This window comes from Carassius gibelio, chromosome B25 (genome assembly GCF_023724105.1).
Source record: "Carassius gibelio isolate Cgi1373 ecotype wild population from Czech Republic chromosome B25, carGib1.2-hapl.c, whole genome shotgun sequence".
Classification (NCBI taxonomy): Eukaryota; Metazoa; Chordata; class Actinopteri; order Cypriniformes; family Cyprinidae; genus Carassius; species Carassius gibelio.
The window spans coordinates 13,306,978-13,318,634 of NC_068420.1; the positions used below are offsets into that span (position 1 = coordinate 13,306,978).

The window sequence follows — 11,657 nt, forward strand, 5'->3', positions numbered from 1 at the left end:
CTTAAAAATATATACGCAATTACATTAGGGCTAAACAACATTCAAAATCACTTACATTGAAAAAGTCTTTGCATATATATATATATATATATATATATATATATATATATATATATATATATATATATATATATATATATATATATAAACAATTATTTTTGGTCTTTAATATATTTCTAACAAGTCATTGTTTGTAAACTTGATATGATATTGGGGTATTAAAGTAACTTACTTTGAGTCAAATCCGCGTTTCATTCCAAATGCTCACTTATCAGCCGAATGTAAATAAAAGCTGGTTTCGGATCAGTGAATCGTTGAGTTGTTGATTCCAGAGCCGCTCTGATCATATGCGTGAACGAACCGTGCATGATTTCAACTGACGTATCGAAAAGATTCGTCTGAAAACAATGATTCAGTCATGTGTCGAACCTTACTTCCGGCGCAACGTCACTGGCCTTAAATAAATAAGCTCCACAGTTATCTTTGAATATGAAATCAGTCGTGAGGGTTTACACCATAGACAGTAAAAGAAACACGCTTCCTTCATACGTAAATCTGTTTATCTTACCGACAGAGTTAGCAAAGAAAATGATAACAAACTCTATCAAACCACAGAATAAAGTAAGAGCACGACCAATATAAAACCCTGCCTATTTGTTCACGGACTTCACAAATAAACTTCGAAACACCCATAAACGTGAAGCATAAAAGTATTTTACTACAAATTCTGCCTTGTTGAGGTTTTCCACAGCAGCACACATGAAAGCTGATAACAAACTCCTTATGAAAGTAAGCACAGACTTTCAGAAATGACAGTGCGAGGTGTTAAAGTACCTCTGTAAACTTTTTACATTTCTAGAAAATGTTGCTTGTGTAAAAATCTATGCTAGTATGCTCAATCTCAAATCGATACAATTACAGAGAAATTCATGATCTTATAACCTAAACAAAAAGTTTACATACATAGAAAACAGAAACAAAAACCACAAAAAACTATTTTATAGTACCTTATAATTTTTTTTGTACAATGGGGCTTTTATGCATCATTACAATTTCATAAACTGGAATAAGCATTTATCGAATTATACTTGAGCGTATTTAACAATTAAATTAAATCCTAAATTCTAAAGAAATCAGATAATAATCTTTAATTAAATTAAAGAATACCTTCTGATTATGTACCCTTTTTTAGTCAAAAAGTAAAATTTAGCAGTCCAGTTTCATCTAATGCCATCTTTTTGTATTTATTCTATTTTATCAACTAACTAAAAGGGAGTTTTTGTTAACACATTCAATTAGAAAACCCTGATTTAAGGGATAGTTCACCCAAAAATGAAAATGTGTTGTTTATCTGTTTACCCCCAGGGCATCTAAGATGTAGGTGAGTTTGTTTCTTCAGTGGAACACAAACTGAGATTTTTAACACAAACCGTTGCAGTCTATCAGTCTTATAATGTAAGTGGATGGGATTCACAGCTTAAAAAAAAAATATATGGCTGATACATTGATGTGCAAAGACACAAAACGATCAGTCTGTGCAAGAAACGGAACACAATATAAACAGTTTTTTTTTTTTTTTTACCTGTTTCAAGCAATTATCCAAACTGTTAAAACTCTACTGAGCGAGTTTTGTGTCTTTAAACATCAATGTATCATCACAAGCCGCAGGGTTTAATTTGATTGTTTATTTTTTTTTTTTTATGTTTTAGCTGTGATTCCCATCCACTTACATTATAAGAGTGATAGACTGCAACAGTTTGAGTAAAAAAATCTCAGTTTGTGTTCTACTGAAGAAACTAAGTCACATAAATCTTGAAGGCCTTGTGGGTAAGCAGGTAATAATAACAATTAATTTTTAGGTGAACTATCCCTTTAACTTCCAGGCAGCTTATTATTGTCACATAAAAAAAACAAGATTGAGAAAGACGTACAATGTTCTGCACTGTATTATCATTAGCGACATTATCATTATTCTCACAGATTAAGAGACTAATTCATTTATTTTCATACCATTAAGAGTGCAGATTAGCTTGACAATAATTAAAAAGCACTAAATGTAGTACATTTAAAGCCCTATGACAATAAATAGTGCATGTGGTCAAGAGCGACAAGAATGATTTCTACATTTATGCATACTGTCGTCTCATAACACATTACGATACGTGAAGCTCATTTAAGGTGCAGTCAATATTTCGCAAATAAAAAAGCCAGTTGTCTATTGTTGATTGGGTATTAATGTATGAAGCACACCTCACACAGAAGAACTAATAAACCTATCAGCTTTCTGATGGTCGAAGTGGCAAATCCATGTGAAAACATGTACCCATTGCGAATTCTTTCTCCCTCACGTGAAATTCCCAACTTTATGAATTCCTATTGAAATAACTGGATTTCGCCTGCGAAAATTCGACAAACCACAGTAAATGTGACAACCACTTTAAGCAAAATTAGTGTGGAAGTTTATTTCTGCCATGGAATAATTTTTTTTTTTTTTAAATAGCTGACTTTTTTCTCACAATTGCGAATTTATATCTCACAATTTTTAAATTAGAAACTCAGTTTCGAGTTTACATCTCGAAAATGATTTTGAGTTTACATCTCGAAAATGATTTTGAGTTTACATCTCGAAAATGATTTTGAGTTTACATCTCGAAAATGAATTTGATTTTTAAACTTCTTTTGAAGTCTGACTTTTTTTCTTAATTCTGACTTGATATCTCACAATAAGTTTTTCATACAAAAACAAAGAAACATAATTGTCTGACTTTTTTCTCGCAATTTTCTTGCAAATCCAGCAGTTCTAAGACAAAAGTCTTAATTATTAGAAATAACTCTAAATTGTGAGATAAAAAGCCTCAAATCACCCTTTTTAATTTTTCTTATTCCATCGCGGAAATAAGCTTCTATTAACTAGAGACAGTAAAATGTGTATTAATTAAAATGGAGACATTCCACGTCTATTGTCTAAGAAAAACTAGAAAAATTCAAAAATTCATCCACAGGTTTAGAACATTATAAAAACAATCACTTTAAATTGAGTCTTCTCCCATTTTTCACACAAAGCAGCCTTGGCTTTTGCGCAAAGCAGGAATGAAATTCCAGTTTTAAAAAAAAAAATCACAACATACATAGCTACTTCACAAGTTCACAGAAAATAATCTGAAATGGATTCTTCACAGCAATTGATTCCATCAGCTAGTTTTCCTGCTCGTTCCGAAAGAATCGGAGCGGCAGTGGGAAAAGTCAATGAAGATACCGTCAGGATCCGATTCCAGTGAGTCCAGCCCCTGCATTACAATGGTCTCCGGACTGGAGGAGCAGCTCGGGGGCGATGAGGGGGCCTTGTCCACTTCGGATAAAGCCATCGGGGCATCCCCTGCATGCAGACACCCTGCGGAGGTGTGGATGAAGACGGGTGGAGAAATCATAGCTGGCTGTCCTGTGGCCCCTCGCATCACACCGGAGAGGGTGAGATCATGATCAAGTGAGAGTCTAGGCGTCGAGCTGGTCTCTATTCCCACAGACAGGGCCGAATAGCCCTGGGACTCTATGCAGGAAGTGACGTCACACGCAGAGTGACGCCGGATGCCGACGCTGCCCACAGAGCTCACTTCAGAGTCGTACTCGGCCACAGGGGTCAGCATGGGGATGTTGTAACTCTTGGAGCGCACTACTGGATTACTGGAGGGCAGGTCTGCAGACTTGGACCAGCAATACTGCAAATGCCTCTCTGGAAATAAAAAAAAATTAAAAAAATAATGATATACTGCTTTTTCATTGAACACACAGCAGGAGTCGTACAGTTTTTATATATTTTACAGATTTGTAAGTGGCTGAATGATCAAAGCAGTAAATGTTTATGGGTGGAGAACATCCTTGCAAGATTCTTAAAGGGACAGTTCATCCATTTATTAAATGAAAGTTGATTTCTTTTTCTCTTTTTTTACACATTTGATATTAATATACATTTGATATTGATATTAAGGGAAAAATTATTAATTAATAAGTTTTACTGAATTATTTTGTGTGTGTAAATTATGTGGAGGACCACTGAAAAGTAGTGGTGGACAGTTTAATAGTGTTTTATTTCTTTGCATTATTAAGATACAAATGTTGGTCATTTTCACTGCTTTCCTTCCAAGCTTTTTTTTTGCCGAAAATTATATGTACAACACATATTGTACTGTTCAGAGGTTTGGGCTCAGTAACATTTTCTGACATTTTAAATCTTTCAATTTAACTTTTGTAACAAATGTAAACTGGCATAAATGTAAATGCATTTAATGTTAAGTAAGATTTCGGTTTCGAATATTTAGAACTTTCGATTCATCAAAGAATCCTGAACAAAGTCTATTATGGGTTCCACAAAAATACAAAACTGTTTTCAACATCGTTAACAATAACAAATGTTTCTTGAGCACCAAATCCTTACACTAGATTGATTTCTGAAGGATCATGTGACACTGAAGACCGGAGTAATGATGCTGAAAACATTTAGCTTCGCCATCACAGAAATAAATTGCATTTTAAATTATATTATAATAAAAAAAATTGTAATTATATTTCATAATATAACCATTTTAACTAATTAACTTTTAAATAAATGCAGCCTTGTTGAGCAGAAGAGACTTCAAACATTCAAATTTCTTAGTTTTGATCTGTAGAATATTTTTCCCTTCTTTTCTGCAGTTTTTTTCAATATACAGCTGCCATTGTAACTATCCCTCCAGTTCCCTTCTTTGGACATCTGAAACATTGGGTTTTCTAAATGCTGCTCTATTGCTTCTCTCACCGATAACACAGGAGCACTGAGAGGCGCCACACTCATGTGAACACAGTCCCTGCGTGCCCAGGTACGGTGACACCACCTTCTGAATGAGAGACTCCAGCTTCATGTATTCTTCACTTATGCCTTTAGATTCATGAACCCCCTGGAAGACAGGAAGTTTCACTTTGACTCGATCTCTTTTGAAGAATTCATTACAGTCATTGTAGTTGAGACGTACAAGGCCTATGATTAGACACAACTGCTGAAATCATGACGAATGATCCGATGTTATAATCTCTGGGTGCAGCTCATGACAATATGGCTGGATCTTTCCCATGATGTAAGAAGATGTGTACCTGTAACACCAAAAGCATCTGGACGATGGAGGGAGGGACGCGTGCTCGCGGTCTGGACAGAGCCTCCTCCAGCTTCACGTTAAGGGTGATGGTGTTTCGGAAGTGCAGCAGGGCCAGCTGACGCACCGATGGCTCCTTTCCCTGAGACGCCATAAACACACACCACTGCTGTAACTGACGTCTCCCCACTTATTTCACACAGGATGTCTAGACTGTACCTGGACGGGGTGGAAGATGGCTTGAAGCATGGTGAGAACATCACAAAAGAAGAAGTCCCACGTCTCAGCCAAAGAGTCCAGTAACTTCTGACCTGTTTGTGTACAAGTGACATACTGTGTGATGACATTAAGTTTAAAAATTGGTTTAAGAGATGTCTTTAAAATGGGAGGGTATACCTTCATAAAAGCGTATTTTGTCCCGTAAAATGACCATGCCTTTAGTTAAAAGCTGATTCTGATGATGAGGAAAAGAGGGAAGAAATGCAATCTACATATTAGAACAAACAAACAAATCTCTATAAATAAAATAAAATAATTAAATATCTTACCTGGAGGTATTCTGTAAAGAATGAGCCCAACTCAGTTTTCAATAGCTGCCTGATAAAATGAAATATTATAACATTTTAATGTGTTTAAAATGTGTATCGGAAGAAAAATCAAATCATTATAAATCCATATAGAAGGTATACACACACACACACACACACACATATATATACACATACACACACCTACATACTTACAAATTAAATGGGTTTATATATATTATTTCTAAAATAATTTTAACAATATTACTTATACACAGTATTCACTACATTTCAAAAGTTTGGGGTCGGTAAAATGTTTTAATGTTTGTTAGAAGTCACTTAATCTTACAAAGACTTTTTTCATTTGATGATAAAAACAAACAAATACATAAACAGTAAAAACAACAATAGTGTGTAATATTCTTACAATTTATATTAACTTTTTTTATAGTTATAATTTTAAAATGTCATTTATTTTTGTGATGCAAAGCTGAATTTTCAGCATCATTCAATCATTCTAATATGATGATTTGCTGCTCAAGAAGCACTTTTTTTTATAATCAATGTTAAAAACAGTGCTGCTTCTTCATATTTTTGTGGAACCCATGCTAAATTTTTTAAGGATTCTTTGATGAATAAAAATAATTGCATTCATTAGAAAAGTAAAAAGCTTTTTTTCTATTTATTGCGACCTTGTGGAGAAAAAAAAAAGTATACATTACATTAAGTATATAGTATACATCTTACTGATCACAATGTACTGAATGATTATTAAAAAATGTATTTTTCTGCATTATTTTCTTGAAAATTTGCCAAATCTCCCCCCAAATTCTTATAAAAGAAATGCAGCAAAAAAAATAAAAAATAAAAACACACTATTTATACCATTATTTATACTGTAATGAGAATGGGGGGAATTGTGCTTAATTATGACAAAAAAATATGTAATATCACAATACAAAACAAAATAAGCTTAATTTGATGTGTTAAAAATATTTTCTTATTTTTTACTTTTGATTTTGGGGTGAAATATGATATGGTATGTTTTTCTTAGCTGGTATTTTTTTCTGGTAATAGTTATATAATAGTGGAGTGAGGCTCTGCGTCCTCTCACAACTGTTCTGTGCTGATAACGTGAAGACTCCACTGCTGCTGACGTTTACATTTTAAACACTCCTAACAGTTACCGTTCTAGCTAAATTCATTTAAAATAACAAGCAGCACAACATACCCTGCTGTTTTTCCTCACCTCACACCTTCATTGAGTGTATAGAGTTCGTTGTCCGCCAGTCCTTTCTTTTGGAATACAGCAATAACTGCGTTGTGAATGCTGAAATAAATCACACAGACGGGAAATTACATCTCAGTTTCTGACACTTATTGACTTGCACTACACACAAAACCCGCACTAACCTGTTCCATGTGGCATTGGGGCCTGATCCTCTCTCCTCCAGTGAAGCCTTTTCATTTTTGCCCAGCTGACTCAGATTTGGAGAACTTACCAACTTCAAGCGGTACAGAGTCCTCATGGTTCAAACAGAGGGATAAAACACGGTTCAGTTAGTCCAGAACAGCAACAACAAGTGAGAGAATGGGAGGAGCTGGAAAGATGCAGCTAGAGACGAGAAGGGGAGGAAACTACTGGTTTATTGTTGAGAAACCAATTTCCTTCCTGCTAACATTACATTCCATCCTTTCCTTAGTTTCTATCTCTCTGTCAAACACACACTCACGCCCACAAAGATGAACCAATCTCGTTTAATAGTTAAGCAACACAAAAACACCCCTTCTTTCACACTCCTAGTTTGAGGGAGTGACAACCTGCTCCTCCTAGCGATGTGAGCTGGTTTTAAAATGTTTACTCTGCGAAGTGCTCAAAAAATAAATAAATAAATAAAACCCCCCAAACATAAAAAGACTATTTTATATATATAAATATTATTAAAATATTAATATGTTTACAAAATGTTTTATATCATCGTTATTACATTATCTTAAGTTCTTTAATATAAAAATATATTTTATATACTGTACAAAGGTAAAAATATTGTATTGAAATATGAAATTATATATATTATGAAATTATATGAAATATAATTATATATATATATATATATATATATATATATATATATATATATATATATATATATATTACGTACACACACGCACACTTAAACAAAACACATACATTTTAACAAAAAACATACATTTTAAACCAAAAAAAGTTTTAAATAATATAATACATACATTTTAACAAAAAAAATACAATTAAACCAAAAAAAGTTTTAAGTAATATAATAAAAAAATTCATTTTAATTAATTATATACATATACATATACATATATATATATATATATATATATATATATATATATATATATATATATATATATATATATATATATATATATATATATATATATATATATATATACACATACATATATATATATATATATATATATATATATATATATATATATATATATTCTTTTTTTTCTTTTTTTTTCTTTTATAAAAGTATGAAAAATAAATATTACAGACACTGGTGACTGAAATCAATAAAGTATAGTCTGGAAAATGTTGACCCATTTCTCGCTGGCCCTGTCTGCACTCATTGAATTTACATTACTATTGATTAACCCAATTTGATACATGGCATCATACTGATACTAGACTAGACTAACACACACACACACAAAGTGACTCTCTCGGCAGGTGGTAAATTGAGGAATGTCACACATTGTGAGAACATTTTGTAATAGGGCTTATTTAGGGTGTACAGGAAAACAAAGGACATCACAAACAAATAACAGGATATGAGTATGTAAAGCAGGAAGTGAGTGTGTTAATTGTTTTGTTCACAGCATCAGATTTACCTCCTGAATGGATGACTGCTTCCATCCATGTGAAGGTGGTGTGGCAGAGCAAACAGGGCAGAGAAGCTGAACGTGGATGATCTAGGGGCGGGTCGATCAATGTGGGCTCCGCTCAAGTTCTCCAGCATTGTTATCGAAAGGCTGCCAGATCCTCCTTTCATTCAGAACATCTCTGATCCTTCTGATAACACAAATGGACAAAGAAAGAGACAAAATGAGAGCGTGTTGTGGTGGCTGCTCCCGCATAACTCATGAATGCATTTTTAAGGAATTAGATCACCAAAAATGAAAATTCAGCATTAATTACTCACCGCGTTGTTCCAAACCTGTAAGACCTTGTTCATCCCAGGAACACAAATTAAGATCTTTTTGATGAAATCCGAGAGCTTTCTGACCCAGCATAGAAAGCAACACAACTGATGTACTAATTCTTTAGTAAGAACATTGTTAAAATAGTCTATGTGACATCAGTGATTCAACCTAAATTTTTTGAAGCTACAATAATATTTTTTTATGCATATTCTGACGTAGGACGTTCATCTCTCTTCAAATGTATATTCTGGTTTGTATAAGTAAGGCTGGGCAAAAAATTGCAAGTCGTCCTCTGTCAAAATCTTCAGACGTGTTTGCAAAGACTTCTTTATATAAACCGTGCAACTTCCTCAACTCTTAAACAAAGCTCAGCACATGGGGTTTATGTCAGAACGCCGGCTCCTGCGTCATCAGCAGATCTCGTGAGCACTCACTGAAGACTGACAAATATTGCTGAATAAAGTCTTTTTTTTTCTTTAAGCACAACAATATTATTATGACTTCATAAAATTAATGTTGAACCACTGATGTCACATGGACTATTTTAATGACGTCCTTATTACCTTTTTGGGTCTTGAACTTGTAATTTGCGTTGCGTTCTATGCAGGGACAGAAAGCTCTTGGATTTCATCAAAATTAACTTAATTTGTGTTCAGAAGATGAACAGAGGTCTTACGGGTTTGCAATGACATGAGGGTGACAGTAACTACTGACTTCTATTCAAATGTTTCTTTAACAACATTCCTCAAAATATAATTCTTTAAAATACAAAGTGAAATTAATAATTTGGGTGAAGTATCTCTTTAACTAACCTTTATTTTCATTACAATGAATTAGTTATCCATCTGAATGATTTGTTCTCAAAATGAACTGATCAAAAAATCATTTTGAAGATCAAGTCTCCATTCATTGTAATTGCAAAGAAAAGAGCGACCAGCATGGACTTTAAAAGATAAAATCTAATTTTATCTCATACAGGGTTTCCCAAAAGCAACTATGATTACCAATAGAGTTCAGTGGAACTTACCACAATAGTTAGCTACCGTTGCTTTTGGGAAACACACTCCTGGTTTGAAACGACATGAGGGTGTGTGATGACAACATTTTCAATTTTAAGTGAACTATCCCTTTAAATTTCACAACTCCCTGATGCAAGCATTTGGTAACAAGTCTCGATTATGAGGCCATGTTACAAGCGAACTACACTAAAAACTATCATTGTCGAATATCCCCCAAATGTCATTCATTTCGGCTGCTGTTAAAGCAAAGATCGATGTGCTTGTTTACGTTATACATTCTCCATGTGTTCCTCCATGCGACACAATTCATCCCGCGCCACCTGCTGGAGCATCTGGGAAGCTTCGCAGAAGAAATGGGCTACTACAACAAAAGACTTGCCTTGCATCAGTCTGTCATCATTTGCTCACGCGGCCGTAAGAGCGTTGAATGGCCTCTTTATTAAACACACACACACACACACACACACAAACGCATCTCATCGGCCTCGACCTAAATATGTGACTTTGCTTTATGTTCCACTTTCCCTGAAGCCTCATGTCAATTTCCCTTTGTTCACTGAACGTGCCAGGACACGAGCCACGATGTGTTCGAGGAGCAGGAGGAGTCCATTACCCTTTCCAAAGTGCAGACAGTTAAAACGACGACGTCTGGGTAAACCTGAGAAGCCTGTTTGAGAGGAAGGGCATCACTTCCCATTCTGGACAAATAGATCTCGCTTGACTCTTCTATTAAAACTCGATAAGAATCAAGCAACCCAAGTGGCCGTGTTACAATGCATCATTTTCTGCTGGTTACATGTTTCATCACTAGCTGTAAGTTATTCATGGCGGGATTGACGCACTGGGTACTCAATGTACCTTACGGTGATCAAGGCACGTTTGTTATTGACAAACAGCGCAACAATACACCATTCACCCAGGGATAAAAAACGCAGTTTAGAATTAAACTCCCGGTTCTAACACTCTACACAAACAGTAGTGCATCGTAACAATGTTCCCACTCACCGTCATGTGCTCCGCGTGCAAAGTGGGGATATTTAAGTAACTTCAGTGATGACGAAAACAATAAATATGATGGCTTTGACTTCGGGAGAAACTAATCCATAAATGCGGATGTGGGTTGTGCGGGGTTAATGGATCATTCCTGTGGCATCCCCAATATTCGCCCCTCCTTTTTGCTTCACGAGTCGCAAACTGTCTGACTAGACGGCGGTCCAGACTGTGGCGCGTTCACGCCCCAACACGTGCACGCGCGCCACTGTGCAAAGGGTCGCGATGCGCTCGAGACATAATGAAATCAATGCCTGATATGCTGATATTAAGTAAAGGAAATTATGCGTCCGTTTCGCTTCATGAGCTCAATGTTCAAGCTCAGCAGGAAGCCATATATATGCGAATGAAATCCATATTCAATCCAGTAACAGGGCGGCAATCTTTATCTGGATCCCTAATTTAGATTGAGATAATCCCTGCTGAGTTGACCGTGACAGGGATATAATTTAGCACACCAGCGGTTTATCTGAAAGAGGAGGAGCAGAATTCAAATAAACTGGATTTGAATTAAATTTAGCTTTTTAGCCATGACATTAGATTGCAGGCAAACATGGAGAAGAATAAAAAAAGTAGGGTGGGGACTTGTTTCTATGCATCGATAGTTTATTGAATATTGAGAAGTGGGCGTTGCTTTCAAAACGGTGACAGATGAAAACATGCAAGAAGGGGCGGGGTTAATTAAAACCATTAAATTATTGGGGAAATCCAGTATAAATCACCAGAGAGAGTTTCATTTATCT

The 11,657-nt window shown here is 35.0% G+C and overlaps 1 protein-coding gene across 3 annotated transcripts; it reads right to left on the reverse strand.

Moving 5' to 3' along the window:
• Positions 1–694: 694 nt before the first annotated feature.
• prr5a (proline rich 5a (renal)) lies at positions 695–11,119 on the reverse strand. Of its 3 annotated transcripts, none has more exons than XM_052598162.1 (10): positions 10,870–11,119; positions 8,534–8,714; positions 7,064–7,174; positions 6,900–6,980; positions 5,672–5,720; positions 5,520–5,577; positions 5,343–5,434; positions 5,125–5,265; positions 4,793–4,931; positions 695–3,730 (listed from the first exon to the last, which is right to left on the reverse strand). In XM_052598162.1, the coding sequence occupies exons 2-10, from the start codon at positions 8,692–8,694 to the stop codon at positions 3,192–3,194; spliced, it is 1,371 nt and encodes a 456-aa protein (XP_052454122.1). In that variant the 5' UTR covers positions 8,695–8,714; positions 10,870–11,119; the 3' UTR covers positions 695–3,191. The 3 variants fall into 3 exon arrangements, with proteins under 3 accessions (XP_052454122.1, XP_052454123.1, XP_052454124.1); XM_052598163.1 differs by lacking the exon at positions 10,870–11,119 and adding an exon at positions 8,845–9,091; XM_052598164.1 differs by lacking the exon at positions 10,870–11,119 and having other exon boundaries at positions 7,064–7,265; positions 8,534–8,668.
• Between the last annotated feature and the right edge of the window lie 538 nt (positions 11,120–11,657).

Excerpts from the sequence above, each read along its gene's own strand:
- prr5a (XM_052598162.1), bottom strand. The coding sequence starts at position 8,694 with ATGAAAGGAGGATCTGGCAGCCTTTCGATAACAATGCTGGAGAACTTG. Across the intron at positions 5,578-5,671 it reads TCTTTACAGAATACCTCCAG|AATCAGCTTTTAACTAAAGG; the intron begins GTAAGATATTTA and ends CCTCATCATCAG. Across the intron at positions 5,435-5,519 it reads CAAAATACGCTTTTATGAAG|GTCAGAAGTTACTGGACTCT; the intron begins GTATACCCTCCC and ends GTACACAAACAG.